Source organism: Salmo salar, chromosome 16 (assembly GCF_965601325.2).
Source record: "Salmo salar chromosome 16, fSalSal1, whole genome shotgun sequence".
Lineage (NCBI taxonomy): Eukaryota > Metazoa > Chordata > Actinopteri > Salmoniformes > Salmonidae > Salmo > Salmo salar.
The window spans coordinates 10431353-10459278 of NC_138306.1; the positions used below are offsets into that span (position 1 = coordinate 10431353).

The 27926-nt window shown below is 44.3% G+C and overlaps 1 protein-coding gene across 1 annotated transcript; it reads left to right on the forward strand.

Annotated features, from left to right (window-relative positions):
* The first annotated feature begins 564 nt into the window (after nucleotides 1–564).
* Nucleotides 565–26555, forward strand: LOC106573125 (nuclear pore complex protein Nup160). The gene is made up of 30 exons (XM_014147844.3): nucleotides 565–709; nucleotides 1431–1539; nucleotides 2301–2511; nucleotides 6160–6458; nucleotides 6597–6711; nucleotides 6913–7149; nucleotides 7313–7410; nucleotides 8610–8694; nucleotides 10056–10208; nucleotides 10351–10521; nucleotides 10740–10839; nucleotides 14660–14825; nucleotides 15060–15193; nucleotides 15462–15619; nucleotides 15797–15933; nucleotides 16033–16103; nucleotides 16236–16386; nucleotides 16636–16705; nucleotides 18020–18118; nucleotides 18332–18451; nucleotides 20110–20397; nucleotides 20516–20621; nucleotides 20752–20973; nucleotides 21095–21205; nucleotides 21410–21533; nucleotides 24721–24822; nucleotides 24994–25135; nucleotides 25291–25416; nucleotides 25821–25916; nucleotides 26030–26555. Exons 1-30 carry the CDS (start codon nucleotides 619–621, stop codon nucleotides 26111–26113), a joined length of 4176 nt encoding a protein of 1391 aa, XP_014003319.1. The 5' UTR covers nucleotides 565–618; the 3' UTR covers nucleotides 26114–26555.
* The last annotated feature ends 1371 nt before the right edge of the window (nucleotides 26556–27926 follow it).

Here is a 27926-nt window from a genome sequence, read left to right on the forward strand (position 1 = left end):
CATAGAAAATTTGTGGGCAGAACTGAAAAAGTGTGTGCGAGCAAGGAGGCCTACAAACCTGACTCAGTTACACCAGCTCTGTCAGGAGGAATGGGCCAAAATTCACCCAACTTATTGTAGGAAGCTTGTGGAAGGCTACCTGAAACATTTGACCCAAGTTAAACAATTTAAAGGCAATGCTACCAAATACTAATTGAGTGTATGTAAACTTCTGACCGACTGAGAATGTGATTAAATAAATAAAATAGATATCATTCTCTCTACTATTATTCTGACATTTCACATTCTTAAAATAAAGTGGTGATCCTAACTGACCTTAGACTGAATTTTTACTCGGATTAAATGTCAGATATTGTGAAAAACTGAGTTTAAATGTATTTGGCTAAGTTGTATGTAAACTTTCGACTTCAACGTGGCTATGATGTTTTATTATGACAGAGACAACATGAGAGCGATGTTTGATGATGAGAGAGAAGCAAGAGAGGTTCACTTGTCTTTCGAGAGCTACAGCAAAGATGTTTTTAACTAACCCACTCACTGTTCTATCTGTGGCTACAGCTTTAAATTTTTGAAAGGCCAGAAGGCGGTCATTCAATCCCACAAGTCAATGCGGTGAAGATGGCGGCGGTCTTGGAAAGGAGTTTTATAGAGATATGTGGATTTGAGAGGGAAACCCTACCAAGATTCCGGGAGATAACTGTAAACCCCGGTAAAACTTTGTGAATATTAAAATATTGTTCTGCTTTCTATTTACTGATATGAAAGGTTTTTGTGACTAACGCTGTAGTGAGGTCGTGAGTGACTCACCATTAGGGCCGCTTACGCGCTAACTCAATGTGTTGGTTAGTTAGCTAACGTTAGCTACTGACATCCATGGAGCGGGCGTGTGGTGTGCGCTAATAAGCTAGCAAGCAAGGTAACTGTGTCCTCTGCAGGTTTATTGTGTTGCTCCCGAGCACCACAACCCCAATTTATAGCTAGATACCTCGCTTATCTACACTGTACGCCGAAATTATTTTCAATGATCAGTATCCTCGCGCATAACATAAGCAGGTTGTTAGCTACCGTTAGTTAGCTAACCGCTTTTGACCACGGTCTGCTCGTTTTATAGCATACTGTAGCGATGGCTTCCAGATTCTGAAAGGCAATGTTAAACTATTGGTTTTATATTGACATGTATTCGTATAGGATATGTAATGATTTCTGCTTTTTTGATATATCATTCATTGATCGCTAACGTTAGCAACCGTAGGTATTGGACACAGAAAGTTGTTGGTCAGTCTGGACTCCGGCACAGTCCCAACAAACCTAGCAAGTTGTTTAACCACCTGTCCGTGTCAGACCAACACAGTTTGAGAGTGTCAACAAGCAAAGCCACTATGCAACACTCTATTGGAACTGACCAGATGACATGTATGGTTTCTCAACAGGTCTGAATGCTCTTCCTGGCGGTGTAAAATACCCAGACAGCGCAGGAGGCTTTCATTATGAGGAGAGTGGAAAACTCCTGTCCATCACTAGCAACAGATGCATACACTGGTGAGTTGTGGTATGTAGGTAACTGCCAAAATTAAAGTTAACACTTGAGTAAATTAGGGATCCAAAGTATATTGAAAGTTTCCACACAGGTGTGGTTCCTGGGTTAATTAAGCAGTTAACATCCCGTCATGTATAAAAATAGCTTTTTTTTTGGCTGCCATGGCTAGAAGAAGAGATCTCTGACTTTGAAAGAGGGGTCTCAAAGCAGTAAAGTGTGCTTAAAGGATGCATGTGTCTCCAGATCTCAACCCAATTGAACACTTATTGGAGATTCTGGAGCGGTGCCTGAGCCATCGTTTTCCACCACCAATAACAAAACGGCAAAATTATGGAATAATGGTGTCGAATTCCAGACATTTGTAAAATCTTTGCCAGGGCGCATTGAAGCTGTTCTTGCGGCTCACGGTAGCCCAACTCCTTAAGGCACTTTGTGTTGGTGTTTTTTTTTTTGTCTGTCTGAATGTTCTTATCATATACTTGTTCTGTTTTTTGATCTTTGACAACATACCAGCGTTGATTTAAATCTATAGCCAGACTGTGTTCTCTTGCCAGACTCTGTCCTAGACTAGTCTTGGAGGACCACTGTACGTGACATGGGTTCTATCACACAGTTTCCAGACTGAGAAGCCACACGATGCAGATGGCACTGACCCAGGCTAGCCATGTGTCAATGTCGATTTAATTTGACGTGTAAAACACACACAGCTTCCAGAGGCCTTCATTGGAATTGGCATGCTGTCTCATCTATGTCCTCTCTCCAGGTCCACCTCTGGGGACACAGTTCAGCTGGTGGAGCAGTCTCTGGACACCAACCTACTGAACAATGCTGTTAAACTCAAGATCACACACTGCCCCCTGCTGCCTGGAGGTGTACACATCCAGGAGACTCTCAACAATGTCATCATCCTCATTGTCACCAATCAGACCGTGCACCGGCTGGTGCTGCCACACCCCACACGCATGTACCGCAGCGTAAGTCCCTCTTTTTTTTATTTAGAACGTTTCTAAACCAAAATGCATGAAAAGTATGTCCGAAGCAGGGGTGGAGTTGGGAAAATAATTTGAGAAACATTTTGGTTGACAGCGCAGCACAATCTTAGGCACTCCCTCAAACCACTACATTGTAAGCAAACAAGAAAATGCACATCCAGAGGCGCCGCTTCTCGTGGCCTGTGATTTTAATGTGGGGAAACTGAAATCCGTTTGACCAAATCTTTACCAGCATGTCACCTGTGCAACTAGAGGTGACAACTCTTGATCACCTTTACTCCACACACAGAAATGCATATAAGGGTCTCCCTCGCCTTATGGAAAATCTGATCATAACTCTATCCTCCTGCTTACAAGCAAAAACTAATAAGTCAAGTACCGGTGATGTGCTCAATACAGAAGTTGTCCGATGAAGCGGATGCTAAGCTACAGGACTGTTTTGTTAGCACAGAATGGAATATGTTCAGGGACTCATATAATAACATTGAGGAGTTTACCACATCGGTCACCGGCTTCATTAATAAGTTCATTGACGACGTCGTTCCCACAATGACAGTACGTACATATCCCAACCAGAAGCCATGGATTACAGGCAACATCCGCACTGAGCTAATGGCTAGAGCTGCCTCTATCAAGGATAGGGGCATTAATCCAGATGCTTCGAAAAAATCCCGCTACGACCTCCGGCGAGCCATTAAACAGGAAAGCGTTAATACAAGACTAAGATCAAATCCTACTATGCTGGCTCTGACGCTCATTGGCTGTGGCAGGGCAATCAATCTCTCATAGATTACAAAGGAAAACCCAGCCATGTGCTGCCCAGTGACGCCAGCCTACCAGACATGCTAAATGCCTTCTATGATTGCTTTGAGGCAAGCAACACTGAACCATGCATGAGAGCACCAACTGTTCCAGACAACTGTGATCGCGCTCTCCGTAACTGATGTGAGTAAGACCTTAAAACATATTAACATTCACAAGGCTTCGGGGCCAGACTGAGTACCCTGACATGAACTCAGATCGCGCGCTGATCATCTGCCAAGTGTCGTCCCTGACATTTTCAACTTGACCCTGTCTGTAATTCCTAAAATAAAATGTGTAGGGTTGTCACAATACCAGCATTTTTACTTCAATACCAGGTTTAGTGTCACAATACTTAGTACAATCACTTTACTCAATACCAAAACGATACCATGGGAACAAAAAAAGGCATATTAGCCAAAGTCACAGAATTGCACTTGGTCCAGACGGATAAACTCGGCTACTGCGCTGTTCAATCATTTGGGAATCTTTTGAGTTCAATATCATTACATTATAATTTTATGTAAAACATTTTCAGACAGCCATGTATGCATTCATTGTACAATCATACAATACATTTGACTTAGTTTTACCAAACTACATAACATAATGGTAATTTGAGTGGTAAATCTCTTGATAAAACGGCTAAATCAAGATGTAGCCTTGGCCTATTCACAATACAGGTGAGTGCATGTGCGTGTGCATGCATTGAGTTACTGAGCTTGTTTTGCCTGACATCTGTAGCCCCATGAAAATCTGTAACCCTTCCATTTGGGATTTATTTCATTGTACTGAGCAACAACATTTGCATAGAAGTAGCTTTATTTTATAAAAGTGCACGCTGTTTCTTTAACCAGTAATAACGTCAATCACGAGGCAAGACGGGGGCAGCCCGTCAGAGCCCTATTCAGTCAGTTCGCTGAGGCAATAGATCATCTTTGGGAGAGGTGAGAGAGAGAGACTGATATTTAAGTGAATGAATAAAGTTTTGGTGGCAATCAGCATGTTTTGTGTTATGGTTGGCATATTATCCCAAACAAGGTACTAGGGGTAGGGAATTGATGTTGGCTTCAGCTGTAAGCTAGCAAGCAAAGTTCGACTGCAAAGCTGGAAGCTACCGGTATCTTGTTGTATTGTAAAGTGTTTTAGCCTGTATGGACATTGTTTTGAGAACAGTTTCAAAATGTCTACGTGCTGTGTCCCATTATTCAAGTGTGTTAACTTCTGTGCAGCATGAAGGGAGGTAACATGATGCAGCCCAGACTCCGAGTGCAGGCTAAGTGGAGCAGGCACGGTGTGCTATAAGTGGGGCATTGGCTGCGCTGATAGACTTGATCCGTGAGACACATTTGACAGAAGTACCGAAACTAACAAATTTGACTACCAAACTGTTTTTCATGTTCTAGTATCAAAGTACAGAAGTTTCGGTATCCTGTGTAACTGGTTTCAAGCAGACCTCGGTAGTCCCTGTACGCAAGAACGACAAGGTAACCTGTAAATGACTACCGCCCCATTGCACCCACATCTGTAGCCATAAAATGGTTTGGAAGGCTGGTCATGGCTCACATCAACACATCATCCCAGACGCCCTGTACCCACTCCAATTCACATACCGCCCCAACAGGTCCACAGATGATGCAATCTCTCTTGCACTCCACACTGCCCTCTCCCACCTGGATAAGAGGAACACCTATGTGAGAATGTTGTTCATTGACTACAGCTCAGCGTTCAACACCATAGTGCTCTCTAAGCTCAGGACCCTGGGACAGAGAACCTCCCTCTGCAACTGGATCTTGGACTTCCTGACAGACCGCCCCCAGGTGGTGAGTGTAGGCAACAACAACACATCCGCCACGCTGTGCCTCTACACGGGGGCCCCTCAGGGACATTGAGACGGCTTATAGGGAGGAGGTTAGTGACCTGGTAGCGTGGTGCCAGTCCAGGACAACAACCTTTCCCTCAACATCAGCAAGACAAAGGAGCTGATCGTGGACTACAGGAAATGGAGGGCCAAGCACGCCCCCCATCCACATCGACTGGGCTGGGGTGGAGTGGGTCAAGAGCTTCAAGTTCCTCTGTGTCCACATCACTAAGGAATTTACATGGTCCACACACAACAACACAGTCGTAAAGAAGGCACGACAACGCCTCTTCACCCTCAGGAGGCTGAAAAGGTTTGACATGGGCCCTTGGATACTCTAAGTTCTACAGCTATCCTGACAGGTTGCGTCACCGCCTGGTATGGCAACTGCTTGGCATCAGACCGCAAGGCGCTACAGAGTACATCACTGGGGCTGAGCTCTCTGCCATCCTGGACCTCTATACCAGGCGGTCTCAGAGGAAGGCCCTAAAAATAGACTCCAGCAACCCAAGTTGCCAAGCACGGCAAGCGGTACCAATGCACCAAGTGTGGAACCAACAGGACACTGAACAGCTAAATAGTTAACCAAATAGCTACCCATATCTGCATTGATCCCCTTTGCACTAATTCTTGACTCATCACATACACTGTTGCTACTGCTTATTATATCTATCCTGTTGCCTAGTCACTTTACCCCTACCTATATGTATGTACATATCTATCTCAATGATCTCGTACCCCTGCACATTGATTCGGTACTGGTGTTCCGTGTATATAGCTAAGTTGTCATTACTCATTGTGTATTTATTCCTCGTGTTATGCTCTTTCTATTTTTCTCTCTGCATTGGTGGAAAGGGCCTGTCAGTAAGCATTTCCCAGTGAGTCGACACCTGTTCACGAAGCATGTGACAAATAAAATGAGATTTGTATACAAATATGCTTTCTCCTTCCTCACCTCTCTTCTACAGGAACTGGTGACAGAGCTCCAGATGCAGTCTATCTTCACAGACGTGGGGAAGCTGAGTCTTCAAGACCCAGCCCACAGCGCGGTGATCCCCAGCCCCGTAGGCCAGACAGCAGGCCCCACCGCCTCAGCAGCCTGGCTCAGCCACCAGGGAGAGGCCCACTATGCCCTGGCTTCACCTGCTGGGGGCATCCTGGTCATCACACTGCCCCCACATGACACACAGGGTAGCATGACCGTTCTGGAGCTGAAGAGGAGCTCTGTAATGCAGAGACTCGCTGGCTGGATGCCAACTGCAATCAGGTTAGAAATCATGTTGTTGTCCTTGAATAGGTTGAGTCTGAGTCTGTGCCATAGCCCCATTGTGTAAAGCAACACTGGTTCTATTGTTTGTGTGTGTGTGTGTGTGTGACCCTCCCTGTGCTCCTGTGTCCCATCCAGAGGTGAGCAGAGTCCTGGGGACTTGGCCCTGAGTCTGGCAGTAAGGGAACTGGAGGACGACACCTTCATCTTCGCTCTGTGTCAGGACCATAAACTACGCATGTGGTCCTTTAGGGTCAGTCCCGTAGAAATACTGTGGTCAGTCTGCATTAGCAGCAGTTCAGAAGCATACCTGTGTGTTTTGCCAAAAAATGTCCTTTAGAGGAAGGATGTTAAGCTTAATTTTTCATTTGAATGTAAAAGTAGGCCTCATTGATACCTAAAAAAAAAAGTTTTTGCTAACATGATGTCCCTCCTCCCTCCCTCCCTCCTACAGGACCAGGTGTGTCTGATGGAGACTGACATGTTGGAGTACATGCCAGCGTGCCGCGGTGTGAAGGGTTCCCCAGGGCAGGGCCATCGGCTGCGGCTAGCCTTCTCCCCCTCTACGGGGCTGTGTCTGGCCGTATACCTGGCCGTACCTTCCAGGGGACAGTTCACTGTTCTGCAGCTAGTGGCAACGGACAACAACCGCTACAGCCTGGACCACATCTCCTCGCTTTTCGCCACACAGGTACGTGGAGAGAGGCGGGTTGACTCTGTTAGTGTGACAGAGATTTTTGTTAGCTGATGCGGCTGTAATGTGTGTGTGTAGGTAGGATAATATTTTAAAGGAAAATCTCATCAGTAATGGACTGTTTTGACTGCTGACTGATCTCCTGTATTAATTTGTTCAGGAGACACTGGTGGACTTTGCTCTGACCTCCACGGACATCTGGGGACTGTGGCTGGACGATACCAACCAGACCGTGGTGAAATACATCAACTTTGAACAGTGAGTATTACACTTAGATTATCCTTTGGATAGTGTAATGGACTCTTATGCTTATACACTCAATGGCCAGTTTTCTAGCTACACCACCCCGTTCACGAAAATATATTTTTATTTTACCTTTATTTAACTAGGCAAGTCAGTTAAGAACAAATTATTTACAATGACGGCCTAGGAACAGTGGGTTAACTGCCTTGTTCAGGGGCAGAACGACAGGTTTTTACCTTGTTAGCTCGGGGATTCGATCTAGCAACCTTTTGGCTACTAGCCCAATGCTCTTACCACTAGGCTACCTGCCATCCCGGGTCGCACCTACAGACAGGGAGTTACGTGGCTTGTTTATATAATGCAGGCAGGCTGGCATCGCAGCATTCGCCAAGCGAAGCGAGTGACCTAAGAGACTTTGGGTGCGGTATGATCGTCAGTGCCTGGCGCGCCAGATCCAGCATCTCAGAAACGTCCGCCCACTCATGGGCTTTTCACGCACAACCGTGTTTAGGGTTGACTGAGAATGGTGTGACAAACAAAAAAAACGTCCAGTCAGCGGCAGTCCTGTGGGCAAAAACAGCTCGTTGATGAGAGGTCGAAGGAGAATGGCAAGAATCATGCAAGCTAACAGGCGGGTCACAAACAGACAAATGACGGAGCAGTACAACAGTGTGTAGAAGGGCATCTCGGAACACACAACTCGTCGATCCTTGCCACAGATGGGTTATTGCAGCAGACGACCACGGCGGATTTACACTCCTATCAGCTAAAAACAAGAAGCAGCAGCAGCTGCAATGGGCACGCGATCACCAATGCTGGACAACAGAGGAGTGGAAAAACATTGCCTGGAACATGACAGTGAGTTCAGTTTACTTGAGTGGCCTGGTCAGTCCCCAGACCTCAACCCAATAGAGCATCTTCAGGATGAGATGGAACGGACTGTTCGCAGCATGAATGTACTGCCGTCCTATCTGCAGCAACTGCGTGATGCCATTGCGTCAGCATGGACCAACATCCCTGTGGAACGCTTCTGACAACTTGTAATATGCCCCAAAGATTTCAGGTAGTTCTGGAGGCAAAGGGGGGGTCTGACTGGGTACTAGATGGGTGTACCTAATAAAGTGTATATCAATATATCCAAAATAATATTATTTGGAGTGTGGTCATTTAATTTGATTTTTTTTCTATCTAACCTCCTTTATGATATGTCTTAGTTCCACGGCAGGTCAGTGGAACCAGGTTTTTGTGCAGCCTGCCCCTGAGGAGGAGGTCCACATCGGAGCAGACCAGGACCCCAGGGTAAGACAACACCACATCATTCACCGCTGATTTCAATTGTGATTTGAACTGATTAATCAGAATTTTCTATAAAATTTTTTTTTTTTTAAGTATGACTTTGCCCTCTATCCATACATCATTGCAATTGATATGGGGTGTAACGATTCACCAATACGCATCGGTCCCTGGTTCAAATGTTTAAGATGAGATCATCTATCTGCGGGACCCCAAACGGATTCAAATGTAGCATGCATTGGTCAGAAAATCCATTTTAAGACGTTACCAATTGCCGGTTGAATAAAAAAAAAAAATCTCATATTACTTTCTTTCTACCTTCCGAAGATTCCTTTCACAACTGGGGCGCCCTGTCCTTCAGTGTGGATCTAAGCATGTAACTGCGTTGACGGTCATTGATCTTGTTTTACCGGAATAAAAGTAAGCTACTGGAGACAACTCTCGTGAAGTTATAACTGCTGATCTGTGCTTACTTAGGATTTTATTTTTGATTGTTCGGGTTCACCGTCAGTAGTAGTTTTGGTGGTTTTGCTTTAGGAGAAAACGGCGGCACTGGCCGCCACACCACCGTTATTGTTTTTGTTGCAGAGTTGAGGAGCGTTGCTCAACATGGTAAAAAAGAAATCATTACAGTATCTATCGCGCTCTTCTATCGCGTGTGCAATGATGCCCAATAACTCCTTTGTTGTAATATCGCAAACGGACGTGGAGTCCATGTTTAAACAGTCGATATGTCCATTTTTAGATGTACAGGGGAAAGTTGATGATGTCGTAACGGCTCTAATCACTTTCGTGAGCCGCACTGCATGGCCGACGCGGGAGCCCCCTGAGCAAGGCAGTTAACCCACTGTTCCCCGGGCGCCGAAGACGTGGATGTCGACTATAGCAGCCCACCCCCCGCACCTTTCTGATTCCTAGGGTTAAATGCAGAAGACACATTTCAGTTGAATGCATTGTTGTACATCTGACTAGGTTATCCCCTTTTCCCTTTACGTACACCATGGACATAATTTACACAAACACACAAGGAGAGAAGTTAGTTCAGAGAGGCCCAGCTCAGGAGCTCCATCAGCAACAGATTTTAATTCAGAAGGGAAAATGAATGTGTTTATGCATCGTTTCGCAGCGAACTGAATTGCATTGATTCGATCCTCTAAACAAACCGAATCGTTTCAAACTAAAGCGTATCTCATCGGAGCCCATGCTACTAGATTTGAATCATCTTGAAGGGGGAGATCCACGTCCCTACAATTGATCAACTCTCCCAAAACAAGTATCCTCTTTTTCCATATTGTCACTATTGGGCCTCCCCACAAGAATAACGCTACACTTTATAATCAAGCTAATTTGTCTTTGTGTTATGACAGGAGACCTACCTGGACATGCTATTCTCCCCCCTGAGATTCACTGCCTCTGCTATAGTCAAAGCCTTACAGATTTACAGGAGAGGCACAGAGCGAATCGCTGACCTCCCCTGGGAGACCCTCAAGAAAGAAGTGACGGTGGCTGTGGAGAACGAGGTAAGCTAGACCAGCTCTTTGCTTATTCGCTCTCGCTCTCCCCTTTTCCTCCCTTCAACAGACTTAAACATTTTTATTTTTTTAATATCGCCTGGTTTCTGCTGGTTTTTCAATATGTATTCCCCTCTCTCCCCTGATGTAGCTGCAGAGCAGTGTGACAGAGTTTGAGTTTAGCCAGGAGGAGTACAGGCAGCTGCAAGTGGAGTTCTGGTCTAAATTCTATGCCTGCTGTCTGCAGTACCAGGAGGCTCTGGCCACTCCGCTCGGCCTACTGCTCAACCCACACACACACATGGTCTGTTTGCTCAAGAAGGTACGGAAGGAGAGGCACGCACACGTACAGCTCCATGTCTTAAACGCACACATACACACAACTCTCTTATACGTGTCTGTTTGTTTTATGTTTTCTGCGTAGTTTCTTCAGGACCATCTATCCCAAAAGGGACTAAGGGGACCCAGTTTCTATTAAAAATATTTCTGGATTTCTTTCCCGGATTTTTGTCAATCAGTGAATGACTGTGTTTATTCAAGGGCTTTGTGTCGTTCCTGCTGCCCTGCTTTGCTGTGGACCACCTGTACCTGTCCTTTGATGAGTACCTGTTCTCAGAGGAGGAGACGCCTGTCACTGAAGGTAAAGACCCTTCTCCAAACCCTTTTGCTGTCCGCTACTGGTCAGTCCCTCCAGAATTTCACGGGATTTGTTTGTGATATTTGCGGGCGAAATGCTTGATTTGGCTGCGGCAATTCTGACATTTCGCATGGCGATATGCATTGGTTTTGTCCAATTTGTCGCAAAAATTGTGCTGACCGAGGGGGAAAAGTTTGACACGGGGCTTGATTGAACAATATTATGCGGAAAATGTGCGGCGATTGGTTGAAATTGCGAGCTCTCTTTTTGTACTGTGGTGATGGGTCAGTTTTCTGTGATATTATTGTGATTAGAATGTTATGTGCAGTAGAGTGCGACCGATTTAATCGGCATGGCCGATTTAATTAGGGCCAATTTCAAGTTTTCCAAACAATCGGTAATCTGCATTTTTGGATGCCTATATATGGCCGATTACATTGCACTCCACGAGGAGACTGCATGGCAGGCTGACCACCTGTTACGTGAGTGCAGCAAGGAGCCAGGGTACGTTGCTAGCTAGTATTAAACTTATAAAAATAAATGAATCTTAACATAATCACTAGTTAACTACACATGGTTGATATTACTAGTTTAAATAGCTTGTCCTGCGTTGCATATAATCAATGCGGTGCCTGTTAATTTATCATCGACTCACAGCCTACTTTGCCAAACGAGTGATGATTTAACAAGCGCATTTGCGAAAAAAGCACTGTCGTTGCACCAATGTACCTATTTATTTATCTGTTATTTTACCAGGTAAGTTGACTGAGAACACGTTCTCATTTGCAGCAACAACCTGGGGGAATAGTTACAGGGGAGAGGAGGGGGATGAATGAGCCAATTGTAAGCTGGCGATTATTAGGTGACCATGATGGTTTGAAGGCCAGATTGGGAATTTAACCAGGACACCGGGGTTAACCTCTTGGGGCTAGGTGGGACGCTAGCGTGCCACCTGTGGTGCACTCCATCAACAGCAGGTGCATTTCAAGAGCGGCAAATTTGAATCCAAATAAATGTCAAAATTCAAATTTTTCAAAAATACAACTATGTTACACCATTTGAAAGATAAACATCTCCTTAATCTAACCACGTTTTACGATTTCAAAAAGGTTTTACGGCGAAAGCATAAATTTAGAGTATGTTAGGACAGTACATTTACAAGAGTTGTGTGTAATGTTTTGTCAAGTCAAAGACAGGGTCACCAAAACCATAAAACCAGCTAAAATGATACACTAACCTTTTACAATCTCCATCAGATGACACTCCTAGGACATTATGTTAGACAATGCATGCATTTTTAGTTCTATCAAGTTCATATTTATATACAAAAACAGCGTTTTACTATGGCATTGATGTTGAGGAAATCGTTTCCCTCCAATAACCGGCAGTCAAGTCAGCGTCACAAATTAAATAATTAAAATTAGAAAACATTGGTAAAATATTATATTGTCATTTAAAGAATTATAGATTTACATCTTTTGAACGCAATCAACTTGCCAGATTTAAAAATAACCTTACTGGGAAATCACACTTTGCAATAATCTGAGCACTGTGCCCAGAAAAATACGCGTTGCGATACAGACTAGACGTCATGTTGGGGAGATCTAAAATCGAAAATACTATGTAAATAATCCATTACCTTTGATTCTCTTCATCAGATGTCACTTCCAGGTATCACAGGTCCATAACGAATGTAGTTTTGTTCAAAAAAGCTCATCATTTATGTCCAAAAATCTCCGTCTCGTTAGCACATGATGTAAGCCAGCCGGACTTCTCGTCATGAACGAGGGGAAAAAATATATTTCCGTTCGTTCAAACATGTCAAACGTTGTATAGCATAAATCATTAGGGCCTTTTTTAACCAGAACATGAATAATATTCAAGGTGGACGAATGCATAGCCTTTTATAACGTATTGGAACGAGGGTACCCAACATGAAGTAGCGCGCCAGGTGTCTAATGGGACATCACCGTTCCATGGCTCTTGTTCGGTCAGATCTCCCTCCAGAAGACTCAAAACACTTTGTAAAGGCTGGTGACATCTAGTGGAAGCAATAGGAAGTGCCAAAATATTCCTAAACCCCTGTGTTTTTCAATGGGATAGGTTTAAAGTCAATACAACACATCAGGTATCCACTTCCTGTCAGAAAATGTCTCAGGGTTTTGCCTGCCAAATGAGTTCTGTTATACTCACAGACACCATTCAAACAGTTTTGGAAACTTTAGAGTGTTTTCTATCCATATATAATAAGTATATGCATATTCTAGTTACTGGGTAGGATTAGTAACCAGATTAAATCGGGTACATTTTTTTTATCCAGACGTGCAAATGCTGCCCCCTAGACCCAACAGGTTAACACCCCTACTCTTACAATAAGTGACATGGGATCTTTAATGACCTCAGAGAGTCATTAATATCAATGCCTTTCTGAAAATCAATACACAAGTATATATTTTCTAAACCTGCATATTTAGTTAAAAGAAATTCATGTTAGCAGGCAATAATAATTAGGGAAATTGTGTCACTCCTCTTGCGTTCAGTGCAAGCAGAGTCAGGGTATATGCAGCAGTTTGGGCCGCCTGGCTCGTTGCGAACTGTGTGAAGACCATTTCTTCCTAACAAAGACTGTAATTAATTTGACGGAATTGTACATAATTATGACATAACATTGAAGGTTGTGCAATGTAACAGCAATATTTAGACTTAGGGATGCCACCCGTTAGATAAAATACGGAACGGTTCTGTATTTCACTGAAAGAATAGTTTCCGGATTTGACCATATTAATGACCTAAGGCTCATATTTATGTGTTTATTATATTACAATTAAGTCTATGATTTGATAGAGCAGTCTGACTGAGCGATGGTAGGCAGCAGCAGGCTCGTAAGCATTCATTCAAACAGCCCTTTCCTGCGTTTGCCAGCAGCTGTTTATGCACTGTTTATGACTTCAAGCCTATCAACTCCCGAGATTAGGGTGACAATACTATAGTGCCTATAAGAACATCCAAAAGTCAAAGGTAAAGGAAATACAAATGGTATAGAGAGAAATAGTCCTAAAACTTCTTAACTGGGAATATTGAAGACTCATGTTAAAAGGAACCACCAGTTTTCATATGTTCTCATGTTCTGAGCAAGGAACTTAGAAGTTAGCTTTTTTACATGGCACATATTGCACTTTTACTTTCTTCTCCAAAACTGTTTTTGCATTATTTTAACCAAATTGAACATGTTTCATTATTTATTTGACGCTAAATTGATTTTATTGATGTATTATATTAAGTTAAAATAAGTGTTCATTCAGTATTGTTGTAATTGTCATTATTATATTTATTATATATATTGTTTTATTTTGTTATTATAAATATTTATTATTTTATATCGGCCGATTTGAATCGGTATCTGCTTTTTTTTTTGTCCTCCAATAATCGGCATCGGCGTTGAAAAATCATAATCGGTCGACCTCTAGTGTGCAGTGATTGGTCAAATTTGCAAGCCCTTGCATATTATGCAGTATCGCGTTGGGACTGACTGGTTCTCTCATGCCTCTGTATACTGGTTATTTTATGTATAGACCTAGTAGCCATTTTAGATCCAGAGGGCTCTTTACCCACTTTATTCACTGGGTTTATTTTTGTCAACTGTATTTAAAGTAGCCATTTTGGCTCAAAGTACCAAGTTGGTTTTGTTGTTGTAAGGTAGACATTTTTGTTCCGTAACACCTCCCTATACTCATCCTTTCCCTTTCTGTTTAGTTATGTCTTGGCTCTTCTGTGCTCCCCACTGACCTCGGTTTCCCCCTTTACCACGTTTCCCTATGGCCAGACCCAGAAGTTAGTCGTGACGTGCTGCAGCTGGTGCAGTGTCTGAGGCTGGTGAGTGACGCGGTGCCGGGGGACATGGCCTATGAGATGGAGAAGGCCCTGGAACATTTACAGTCACCTGAGAGGGCTGCAGAGATGGTGCTGGAGAACCTACTGGCCAATGACAAGTCAGTACAAAACACACGTCAACAGTTTACCTTTTTTCGAAATGCCTATGTACTGTCTATGGAGGTAAATCTGAAAGTCAATGAATTGACAAATTCTCATTGGCCATTTTTTCGATCTTCATTTCTCATGAATTGAATTTCAACCAACAAACCGTGACCTCCTATGGGTCCTACACATTTAGGCATTGCTGTGTTGTGTGACTGACCGTTACGCATCTTTCATTCCCATCGTAGTGAGAACGTGATCGAGGACATTCAGAACAAGCTGCAGGACATCCGTAACCCGGTGTCGGCCATGGCTGCGCTGATCAGAGAGATGGACCTGGAGACGGACTCCGAGCCAGGAGGAGAGGGACCTCTCACCACAGGTAAACTCCTAGATAATATTAGACCTACCAACGCTAATATCTCAACACAGATTAGCCCTAGATAATGCTATGCGATGTCTGTTTTATCGACCCTTAAGTTTTGATTCTATTGTTATTTGAGTCAACCTAAGCTGAATCCTGTTTGAGCTTAGTCTGTGTTCAAACTGCGGTTAGACTTCTAAATGAAAATAATCGGACTGGTTCAAGGGTAAACTGGTGTGTGCACGTTTTGTTTTTTACGTGCGTGTCTCACTTGTGTGTGTCACAGCAGGCCTGTCGGTGCGTATCAGTCTGTCCCAACTGTATGGCAGCAGTGTGGCGGTGGCTGTTATCTGTCAGGCTGTCTGCCAGATGGCCATGACCAGAGTCCTGTTCTGTAGGGACCTACTCATACTGCAGCAGCTCTACCTACGCCTCGGAGACAATGTACGTACACACACACACACACACACACACACACACACACACTGTGCCCAATCGTACATACTCCAGCATGTAAACACGTGTTACAGTATTTCTTGACGTTTGGACTCATACCATACCCACTTTCAGCCATTCACATCTCAAGCTTCTCCTTTGACTTAAAACGTGTGTGTTTTCCAGGTGTTCCTGGCTGGAGGGGATCAGCTGCTCCAGCTACAACAGGACCTGATCCCCCGCTCCTCTCACCTGCTCTCCTCCTACTATCTCCTCAAACAAATCAGCCAGAGCCTGGCCACTGCCGTGCCCCTCGACATCATGTACGTACACACACACCCACCCATGCTATACAGATACTACCGGCAGCGTATGAGGGTTCCTCAGAGAAAATAAAATGTTACTTGATTTTTCTTCTCCAGAGATGCCAACCTGCAGCACCTGTCAGTCTTAGAGCTGTCTGATTCTCCAGCCCTGGCCAGCAACAGATCAGGTGTGTTTGAGGGGATCACAGCGAGGCACAAAATCACTCATCTTGATCACATAATGAGTAGTTATTAAAAGTCTGACTGCAACGTAGTCGATCTCAAACACGCACTAAATCCTTTCCACCCCCCCCCTTTAGTGTTGAGCCCTCAGACAGTTGTGGAGCTGTTCTACCAGAGCGTAGCGCGGAAGGCCATCATCACCCAGATCTACTCCCAGCAGCAGAGCACGGCCCTACTCCACTGGCCCCAAATGGTCTCCAGCGTGGTCACCCTGCTGGCTCAGCAACTGTATCCTCGCACCGCTAGGCTAGCTCTAGCGTCGATATATGCTTCAGGCAAAGCTATTCTAATCCTCAAACGCAGCTAGACTGGAGTTGGACTGCTTTATGCTAGGTGTTTCTTCTATTTCACAGGCATTAGCGTACGCTAGGCTAAGATTGATATGCTTTAGGCAAGTTTTGATTATTAACCTCTGAGAGTTGCGATGAGGTGTACTGTATATTATGAAGAAGTTGTCCCTTAACACACTCTCTCTAGTTGGCCTAACAATCCAGGCTTCCAGTTCCCTGAATGTCTGATGGGCAACTGCCAGTACACACAACTGCAGGTGAAAAACTTCCCACAGACTCAACGACCCTCTCACATAATATACTGAACAAAAATATAAACGCTACAACAATTTCAAAGATTTTACAGTTCATCTAAAGACATTAGTCAATTAAATGAACTAGGCCCTAATCTATGGATTTCACTGGGGATAAAGATGAGCGGCTGTTGTGACCATGCAGTACGACACGTCTCTTCGCGTAGTTGATCAGGCTGTTAATTGTGGCCTGTTTAATGTTGTCCCAATCCACTTCAATGGCTGTGCGAAGTTTCTGGATATTGGCAGGTACTGGAACATGCTCTTGTACACGTTGATCCACCATCCCAAACAAGTGAGTATACAGACCATGGAAGAAGAGTGACATTTTCAATTTCCCCACACAACGCCATGCACGCTGTCTGCCCGGTACATTTGAAACTGGGATTCATCCGGGAAGAGCACACTTCTTCGATGGCCACTGTCACGCTGGTGAGCATTTGCCCACTGAAGTCATTTACGACGCCGAACTGCAATCCGGTCGTGACCCTGTTGAGGACGACAAGCACGCAGATGAACTTCCTTTAGACGCTTTCTGAAAGTTTGTGCAGAAATTCTTCGGTTGTGCAAACCCACCTTTTCATCAGCTGTCCGGGTGACTGATCTCCGACGATCCCACAGATGAAGAAGCCGGATGTGGAGGTCCTGGGCTGGCGTGGTTACACGTGGTTGTGAGGCCGGTTGGACGTACTGCCAAATTCTCTAAACGATGTTGGAGGCAGCTTGTGGTAGAGAAATGACCATTAAATTATCTGGCAACAGCTCTGGTGCACATTCCTGCAATCAGAATGCCAACTGCACTCTCCCTCAACTTGAGACATCTGTGGCATTGTTGTGACAAAACTGCACATTTTAGTTGGCCTTTTATTGTCCCCAACAGAAGGTGTAATGACCATGCTGTTTAATCAGCTTCTTGATATGCCACACCTGTTAGGCTGATGGATTATCTTGGCAAAGGAGAAATGCTCACTAACAGGGATATAAACTTTTTTGCACAAAATTTGAGAGAAATAAGCTTGTGCGTATGAAAAATGTCTGGGATTTTTTATTTCAGCTCATGAAACATGGGACCAACAGTTTACATGTTGCGGTTATATTTTTGTTCAGTGTAGTTATGTTAGGTTGTCGTTTTTTTTCTCCCCACTGCATAACCAATTTCCCAATTGGAACAATAAAGATGTATGTATTGATTGAATCTCAAAGCAGATTTGAATGAAAATCATACAAATGCATTTGAAATAGAATCCATTCTCACGCTCTCTCTCTCTCTCTCTCCAGGAGTATGTGCGTCTCATTGGGCCCTGGTGTCAGGTGAACGTGGGCTCCTGCCGCTTCATGCTGGGCCAGTGTTACCTGGCCAACGGAGAGGGACAGAAGGTGTGTATTTCTGTGTTTTTTCCTTTCAGTGCATTTGCGCATACCATTCTGAAATAACTTTGTTTCTGTAGTTCCACGGGCAGTGGCTGTAACTGCATCCTCTGCTTTTCGACCTGTAGCATCAGTGCCTGTTGTGTTCTAATCGCAATCATGTTTGTAGCCGTGTTTAAAACATTTTTTTTTACCCCCTGTCCTGTCATCTTGTTTCACCAGGCACTGCAGTGTTTTCAGGAGGCAGCGACAGAGGTGGAGAAGGAGGAGTTTCTGCTGAGATTGACAGGAGCTGAGGAGGAGGAGGTCACAGCCGCCTCAAGACTACAGTACTACAACAAGGTTACTATGGATTAGTGTTGCACGGTATACTGAGACTTTGGTACTTTTTCGATACTGGAACATAAAAACAAAACGTTTGGTACTAGTACTTTTGGTACTTCTGTTAAATGTGTCATGGATCAAGTCTGTATCAGTGATTTTCCCCCTTATAGCGCGAGCGCATTGTGCCTGCCCCACTTAGCCTGCACTGGGAGTCTGGGCTGCATCATGTTAGATCTCCACTTAGCCTGCACTGGGAGTCTGGGCTGCATCATGTTAGATCTCCACTTAGCCTGCACTGGGAGTCAGGGCTGCATCATGTTAGATCTCCACTTAGCCTGCACTGGGAGTCTGGGCTGCATCATGTTAGATCTCCACTTAGCCTGCACTGGGAGTCTGGGCTGCATCATGTTAGATCTCCACTTAGCCTGCACTGGGAGTCAGGGCTGCATCATGTTAGATCTCGACTTAGCCTGCACTGGGAGTCTGGGCTGCATCATGTTAGATCTCCACTTAGCCTGTACTGGGAGTCTGGGCTGCATCATGTTAGATCTCCACTTAGCCTGCACTGGGAGTCTGGGCTGCATCATGTTAGATCTCCACTTAGCCTGCACTGGGAGTCTGGGCTGCATCATGTTAGATCTCCACTTAGCCTGCACTGGGAGTCTGGGCTGCATCATGTTAGATCTCCACTTAGCCTGCACTGGGAGTCTGGGCTGCATCATGTTAGATCTCCACTTAGCCTGCACTGGGAGTCTGGGCTGCATCATGTTAGATCTCCACTTAGCCTGCACTGGGAGTCTGGGCTGCATCATGTTAGATCTCCACTTAGCCTGCACTGGGAGTCTGGGCTGCATCATGTTAGATCTCCACTTAGCCTGCACTGGGAGTCTGGGCTGCATCATGTTAGATCTCCACTTAGCCTGCACTGGGAGTCTGGGCTGCATCATGTTAGATCTCCACTTAGCCTGCTCTGGGAGTCTGGGCTGCATCATGTTAGATCTCCACTTAGCCTGCACTGGGAGTCTGGGCTGCATCATGTTAGATCTCCACTTAGCCTGCACTGGGAGTCTGGGCTGCATCATGTTAGATCTCCACTTAGCCTGCACTGGGAGTCTGGGCTGCATCATGTTAGATCTCCACTTAGCCTGCACTGGGAGTCAGGGCTGCATCATGTTAGATCTCCACTTAGCCTGCACTGGGAGTCTGGGCTGCATCATGTTAGATCTCCACTTAGCCTGCACTGGGAGTCTGGGCTGCATCATGTGAGCTCTCTGCTCATGCTGCACAGAACTTAACACACTACTAATAATAATACAAAACGGCATGTAGAAATTTAGAAATTGTTTTGTGAACAGTAATTAACAATGTCCATACAAGCTAGAACACTTTACAATTCAAGAAGATACCGGAAGCTTCCAGCTTTTGTAGGCCTAACTTTCCTTGCTAGTTTGCAGCTAAAGTGAAAATCTATTCACTACCCATAGTACTTTGTTTGTGGTAATATGCAAACCATAATGCATAATATGCTGATTTCAAAGCTGATATGGCTTATTTCTTTTGCCTCGGTATCGAAGTCAAAATTCTGGTATCGTGACAACAATACTATGGATTGGAAAGCCTTCTTTGAAACACAATGTGGATATGTGTGCAGGTTTAATTGTGTGTGTGTGTGTTAGGTGTTGCGGTTACTGGAGGATGTTGGTCTACCAGAGCTGGTCATCCATCTAGCCACTCTGGCCATAACGGAGGCTGTCAACGACCCCAGGAGTCAGGCTGCCCTGTGGACCCGCATCTTCAAGCACCACCTGGACCTGGGACACAACAGCCAAGCCTACGAAGCCCTCACACAGAACCCTGACTCCAGCAGGCAGTTGGACTGTCTGCGTCAGCTGGTAGTGGTTCTTTGTGAACGCTCTCAACTTCAGGACCTGGTCCAGTTCTCCTACGTCAACCTGCACGACGAGGTACACACACACACACACACACTTTCTCTTTACATTTGGTTAGAGCCCATTATGGACACACTAGATAATTGTATTAGATCAGTATTTGACCCTCCCCTGTGTCCTCCTCTGGCTGCAGGTGGTCAGCATCATTGAGTCCAGAGCCAGAGCAGTGGACCTGATGTCTCACAACTACTACGAGCTGCTCTACGCCTTCCACATCAACAGACACAACTACAGGAAAGGTAAGAGGAGCCTGGGACTTAATGCTTGTAGCTGTTTGAAAAGGGTGATGGTATTTTTAATCGCCGTCCAGTTTGTGTTTGTCCCTCTCTCTGTATGGTGCGTTTTATATAACCGTGTTCTCTCTTCTAGCGGGTACAGTGATGTTTGAGTACGGCATGCGTCTGGGCAGGGAGGTGAGGACCCAGCTAGGTCTCCAGAAACAGGTTAACTGTTACCTGGCCTCCCTCAACTGTCTACGACTCATCAGACCTGATTACGCATGGATCGTACAGCCGTCCTCTGGAGCGGTGTATGAGAGGCCTGGCGCGTCACCGAAGAGGAACTACGATGGAGAGTTTGCTACTGGTCCAGGTGGGACGAGATACGACAGCCGTAGCTGTTTTGCGTCTGTGCTACTATTTGTTGGGTTGTGAAATGTGTATGACAGTGAAGTGATGACGGTTCTGAAGTAGATTGATCCGTGTGTCTGCAGTGAGTGGTCAGATAGACATCCTGGAGCTGAAGGACCTTCAGAAGGAGTACGCCCTGGCTCGTAGCCGCCTCAACTTGGCTCAGCACCACCCGCCGTCCGCTGCCATCGCAGGTACAACACTAACACAAAATTCCTTCAAATGTATGAAGGGAACCATGTCAAGGTGAAATGTCAGTCAGTAAGCTATAGTCAATTAACTGTAGCCTTTGGCTCTTCTTTTAAGTGATCATTTATTCCTGTAGGGCAACTCATCTCTTCACAACTCCCCCGATCTATTTCCAGAAATCTAATAGAGTACTGTGTGTGGTGTTGCAGGCAGTGCCTCTGCAGTAGAGATGGTGTCCCTGCTGGTTCAAACAGGACTGTTTGACTGTGCCCTCTCACTATGCCAGACCTTCAAACTGTCCCTCACGCCCATCTTCGAGGGGCTCGCCTTCAAGTAAGTTGCTAGCTTCGTTAGGGCAGTCTGAACTCTACGGAGTGACTTGAATTTATATGCATATCTCTCGTTGACATTGCATGATTTACGTAAATGCCATAGTTATGCATGTACAGAGCATTCTGAAAGTATTCAGACCCCTTGACTTTTTCCACATTTTGTTACGTCACAGCCTTTGATTACATTGATGAGGGGAAATAAAACAATTTACACACAATATCCTATTATGCCAAAGCAAAAACGGGTTTCTAGAAAGTTTTGTAAATTGATTAAAAATACATTCCATTCACGTAAGTATTCATACCGTTTACTCAGTACTTTGTTGAAGCACATTTGGCAGCAATTACGGCCTCGAGTCTTCTTGGGTATGACGCTACAAGCTTGGCACACCTGTATTTGGGGAGTTTCTCCTATTCTTCTCTACAGATCCTCTCAAGTTCTGTCAGGTTGGATGGGGAACGTCGCTGCACAGCTATTTTCAGGCCTCTCCAGAGATGTTCGATCGGGTTTAAGTTAAGGCTCTCAAGGACATTCAGAGAATTGTCCTGAAACCACTTCTGTGTTGTCTTGCCTGTGTGCTTAGGGTCGTTGTCCTGTTGGAAGGTGAACCTTCGGCCCAGTCTGAGGTTCTGAGCGCTCTGGAGCAGGTTTTCATCAAGGATCTCTCTGTACTTTGCTCCATTCATCTTTCCCTCGATCCTGACTAGTCTCCCAGTCCCTGCCGCTGAAAATCATCCCCATAGCATGATGCTGCCACCACCATGCTTCACCGTAGGGATGGTGCCAGTTTTCCTCCAGACGTGACGCTTTGCTTTCAGTCCAAAGAGTTCAATTGTGGTTTCATCAGACCAGAGAATCTTGTTTCTGAGAGTCATTTGGTGCCTTTTGGCAAACTCCAAGCGGGCTGTCATGTGCCTTTTACTGAGGAGTGGCTTCCACCTGGCCACTCTACCATAAAAGTCTGATTGGTGGAGTGCTGCAGAGATGGTTGTCCTTCTGGAAGGTTCTCCCATCTCCACTCTGGAGCTCTTTCAGTGAACACCAGGTTATTGGTCACCTTCCTGACCAAGGCCCTTCTCCCCCAATTGCTCAGTTTGGCTGGGCGGCCAGCTCTAGGTAGAGTCTTGGTGGTTCCAAACTTATTCAATTTAAGAATGATGGAGGCCACTGTGTTCATGGGGACCTTCAAAGCTGCAGACATTTTTTGGTACCCTTCCCCAGGTATGTGCCTCAACACAATCCTGTCTCGGAACTCTATGGATAATTCCTTCAACCTTATGGCTTGGTTTTTGCTCTGACATGCACTGTCAACTGTGGGAACTTTATTTAGACAGGTGTGTGCCTTTTCAAATCATGTCCAATCAATTGAATTTACCACAGGTGAACTCCAAGTTGTAGAAACAGCTCAAGGAGGATCAATGGAAACAGGATGCACCTGAGCTCAATTTCGAGCCTCATAGCAAAGGGTCTGAATACTTACAGTACCAGTCAAAAGTTTGGACACCTACTCATTCAATGGTTTTTCTTTTATTTTTACTGTTTTCTACATTTAAGAATAATAGTGAAGACATCACAACTATGAAAATAACACCTATGTAGTCATGTAGTAACCAAAAATGTTAAACAAATCTAAATATATTTTATTTGAAATTCTTCAAAGGAGCCACCCTTTGCCTTGATGACAGCTTTGCACACTCTTGGCATTCCCACATATGCTGAGCACTTGCCGGCTGCTTTTCCTTCACTCTGCGATTAAACTTATCCCAAACCATCTTAATTACCCTACCTCAACCCAATTGTGGAGGCTAGGTCATCTAATGTAGCACTTCATCACTCTCCTTCTTGGTCAAATAGCCCTTACACAGCCTGGAGGTCTGTTGGGTCATTGTCCTGTTGAAAAACAAATGATAGTCCCACTAAGCGCAAACCAGATGGGATGGCGTGTCGCTGCAGAATGCTGTGGTAGCCATGCTGGTTAAGTGTGTCTTGAATTCTAAATAAATCAGTGTCACCAGCAAAGCACCATCACACTTCCTCCTCCATGCTTCACGGTGGGAACCTCATGTGGAGATCATCCGTTCACCTACTCTGCATCTCAAAGACATGGTGGTTAGAACCAAAAATCTAATTTGGGCTCATCAGACCAATGGACAGATTTCCCAGAGTCTAATGTCCTCTCGTTTCTTGGCCCAAGCAAGTCTCTTCTTATTGGTGTCCTTTAGTAGTGGTTTCTTTGTAGCAACACAGTCTCCTCTGAACAGTTGATGTTGGATGTGTCTTTTACTTGAATTCTGAAATATTTATTTGGGCTACAATCGGAGGTGCAGTAAACTCTAATGAACTTATCCTCTGCAGCGGCGGTAACTCTGGGTCTTCCTTTCCTGTGGCGGTCCTCAAGTGCGCCAGTCATGGTGGTGGATGGTTTTTGCAATTGCAGCAATTGCAATTAAACTTTCAAAGTTCTTGAAATTTCCCTGATTGACTGACCTTCATCTCTTTAAAGTAATGATGGACTCTTTCTTTCTCTTTGCTTATTTGAGCTGTTCTTGTCATACTATGGACTTGGTCTTTTACCAAATAGGGCTATCTTATGTATACCACCCCTACCTTGTCACAACACAACTGAACCCATTAACAAGGCACACCTAATTAATTAAATGCATTCCAGGTGACTACCTCATGAAGCTGGTTGAGAGAATGCCAAGAGTGTGCAAAGCTTTCATCAAATAAAATATATGAATACTTTGGTTACTACATGATTCTGTTATTTCATAGTTTTGTCTACACTATTTTTCTGCAATGTAGTATAAATAAAAACCCTGGAATGACAAGGTGTCAACTTTTGACTTGTATTGTATGTAAATAAGCTATTTTTTAATTAATACATTTGCAAAAATGCAACAGTTTTTGCTTTGTCATTATAGGGTATTGGGTGGAAATTGATGGGGGAAACATATAATTTAATCAATTTTAGAATAAGGCTGTAACGTAAGAAAATGTGGAGAAAGTCAAGGGGTCTGAATGCTATCCCAATGCACTGTATTTAGTCTGTAGTGATCACGACAAAGTAAGCAGTTGTGCCTTGTCTGAACTCTCATGCACATACAGGGGTTTTATTCCTGTTGGTTCATAGTGGTGTGATGCTAGCTTTTTCATTTATACAAAAACACTTTTTAATTTTTTTTAGGTGTATAAAGTTACAGTATGGTGGAGAGGAGAGTCAGAATGAAGCCTGGAACTGGCTGGCTGCCAATCAGCTGTCTACCATCGTCACAACTAAAGAGTCAAGGTTGGTTGTTTTAAATTTGACCACTTCATAGTACAAGTTGGTTGGTAATTCCACTGTGGTGCTGTTGAGAATATTAAACAGTTCATCATAAAAAATATCAAATTGACCAATTAAGCTGAAGTGAAGTCGTGCGAGTGAAAAAATGCTAATAGTTGTACTTTCCCTCCCCAGTGCCACAGATGAGGCATGGCGCCTGCTGGCCTCCTACCTGGAGAAGCACCCTACACAGAATGCTCAGCACCATCGCTGTGTCATCAACAAGCTGCTGTCACACGGTGTACCGCTGCCCGACTGGATGGTCAACACCTACAAGGTGAGAGAGCGCAGTATTTGTGCTAATATTGCACTAAATGCGACGCTGTGCCGTTTGAGATGCAAGACACATTTTCCGAAAAGAATTAGAGCCCGTAAATATATTTTCTATTTGCATTTGCTCCCCTGTATTGTAACATAAGCCTGTTTGCTCAGGGCGTGGACGCTGCAGCGTTGTTACGGCTCTACCTGAACTATGACCTGCTGGAGGCAGCAGCTGAGCTGGTGTTGGAGTACGTAGACGCTCTCCTGGGGAAGGGACACCAGTACTTCGGCATTGAGGTACATTACAGCGGGGGTTCCCATACTTTTTCACTCTGGCCCCCTTCCAGCATTGGGGAACATCCCGCAACCCCCTGGACATTTCAGACAAGTTATAAATAGCTCTCTTAGGTATGCAATGACTGACATGAGGAAAACTGATGCACTACCCAATTTTGCAATTGCACCTTGTGCATTCTACTAATACAACTTTCAAGGGCAAATTGAAAGCTGGACTGAGTTCCTTAATTCACTTCTTTGGGGGGACCCCTCATTACAGCATAAATCACTTGCAATGACTGGTTGTTTTACCCATTTGAGAACTTGAGTTTCATCTCTAAAATGTAATGGGGATTGATAAGATTTAAAGCCAAATGTTTGTCCTAGATGTTAATGGTGTGTGTGTGTGTGTGTGTGTGTTACAGAGGCCCCTCTCTGCTACAGCATCATTGGTGTGGCTCCCATACACTTCCATCGACCAGCTCCTTCAGGCGCTCAACGAGACCCAGACTAACGCAAGTGTAGGTCCATTTAAAATGCTGTTTTTAAAGCGGTTTGACAACCAATCCTGACTTTGTCATCAGTTTAAATGTTAACACGCGTCACCATGCTTCTTATGACTGTGTCCTCTCAGATATACAACAAACTGCAGGACAAGCTGAATGACTACCACAAACTGGTGGACCAGACGACAAGGCGAAGGCTCCAGGCCCAGTAGCACCTGTCAGAACACAGGCTCAATCTCAACTAATCTTTCCTCCTCACCTTCTTAACTGTATTGGAAAGAATGTGATGAATCAAGGGAAGACTAATGAAAGAGCCATAGCACTGCCCCTCCATATGGTGCGCTTACTGTCACGACTCTCTGGAAGAAGATAAATACACCTATTTTTGTATTAAGGTTAAATTAAACACTTTGTATGAACTTCACCAGATTGAGTTCAGGAAAAGAGTGCATCTTACCTGCTTGTTCCTCAAATGTACTGTATATATTGTTGAGTTCCAACTAACAATTCAAGGTGTTTTCACCTCTGGAGACAATGTATTTTTTACATTGTAATCATATTGAAACATGTCCTTTTGTACTTTGCTGCCTGAACTTTTACAATCATGTTTGTTGTAAATTGTAATTCAATTAAAGTTTTCCTTGGTATTGAGAAGTTGTCCTAAATGCCATTTTATTAGTATTTGAACACACTGAAAAGGTAGACTCAGCAACATGAAACACAGCAGGGCAACTTCCTTCATAAATCAACAAGCACTCTGCGTCTCAACTTCTCTGAATGTATGCAGGGAAGTATTCAAACCTTACAAGAGCACCATTGGCTCTTACCTAATGTAAGCATGCATTGAAGGTTAAATTGTCATATTGCAGAGTCTAGCTTAAAGGCATTCCAATGTTCCTAACAAGTACAACATAATTTAGGGCTGAGAGACCAATTAGAACCACACGTACACTACTGTTCCAAAGTTTTATAACACCTCAAAGGTTTTTATTTTCTACATTGTAGAAAACTATGAAATAACGTAACCAAGAGATTCTTCAAATAGCCACCCTTTGCCTTGACAGCTTTGCATACTCAACCAGCTTCATGAGGTAGTCACCTGGAATGCATTTCAATTAACAGGTGTGCCTTAAGTTGTGGGATTTCTTTTAATGTGTTTGTGACAGAAGATAGCCCTCTTTGGTAAAAGACCAAGTCCATATTATGGCAAGAACAGTTCAAATAAGCAAAGAGCAATACAGGAAAAAGTCAAGAACTCTGAACATTTCTTCAAGTGCAGTCGCAAAAACCAAGCGTTATGATGACTGCCACAGAAAAGACCCAGAGTTACCTCTGCTGCAGAGGATGAGTTCAAGTAACTCAACATCAACTGTTCAGAGACTGAATCAGACCTTCATGGTCAAATTGCTGCAAAGAAACCACTAAAGGACACCAATAAGAAGAGACTTGCTTGGGCCAAGAAACACAAGCAATGGACATTAGCCTGGTGGAAATTTGTCCAAATTGGAGAGTTTTGATTCCATCCGCCGTGTCTTTGAACAGATCTCCACGTGTATTTCCCACCATAAAGCATGGAGGTGGTGGTGTGATGGTGCTTTTTAGGTGACACGGTCTGTGATTTATTTAGAATTCAAGGCACACTTAGCTACCACAGCATTCTGCAGCGATACGCCATCCCATCCGGTTTGCACTTAGTGGGACTATCATTTGTTTTTCAACAGGACAATGACCTGGCTGTGTAAGGGCTATTTGACCAAGAAGGAGAGTGATGCATCAGATGACCTGGCCTCCAGAATCACCCGACCTCAATCCAATTAAGATGGTTTGGGACGAGTTGGACCGCAGAGTGAAGGAAAAGCAGCTAACAAGTGCTCAGCATATGTGGGAACTCCTTCAAGACTTTTGGAAAAGCATTCCAGGTGAAGCTGGTTGAGAGAATGCCAAGAGTGTGCAAAGCTGTAATCAAGGCAAAGGGTGGCTACATTGAAGAATCTCAAATATATTTGATTTGTTTAACACTATGGT

Excerpts from the sequence above, each read along its gene's own strand:
- LOC106573125 (XM_014147844.3), top strand. The coding sequence starts at position 619 with ATGGCGGCGGTCTTGGAAAGGAGTTTTATAGAGATATGTGGATTTGAG. Across the intron at positions 14,826-15,059 it reads AACCTACTGGCCAATGACAA|TGAGAACGTGATCGAGGACA; the intron begins GTCAGTACAAAA and ends TTCCCATCGTAG. Across the intron at positions 21,534-24,720 it reads TTCGAGGGGCTCGCCTTCAA|GTGTATAAAGTTACAGTATG; the intron begins GTAAGTTGCTAG and ends AATTTTTTTTAG.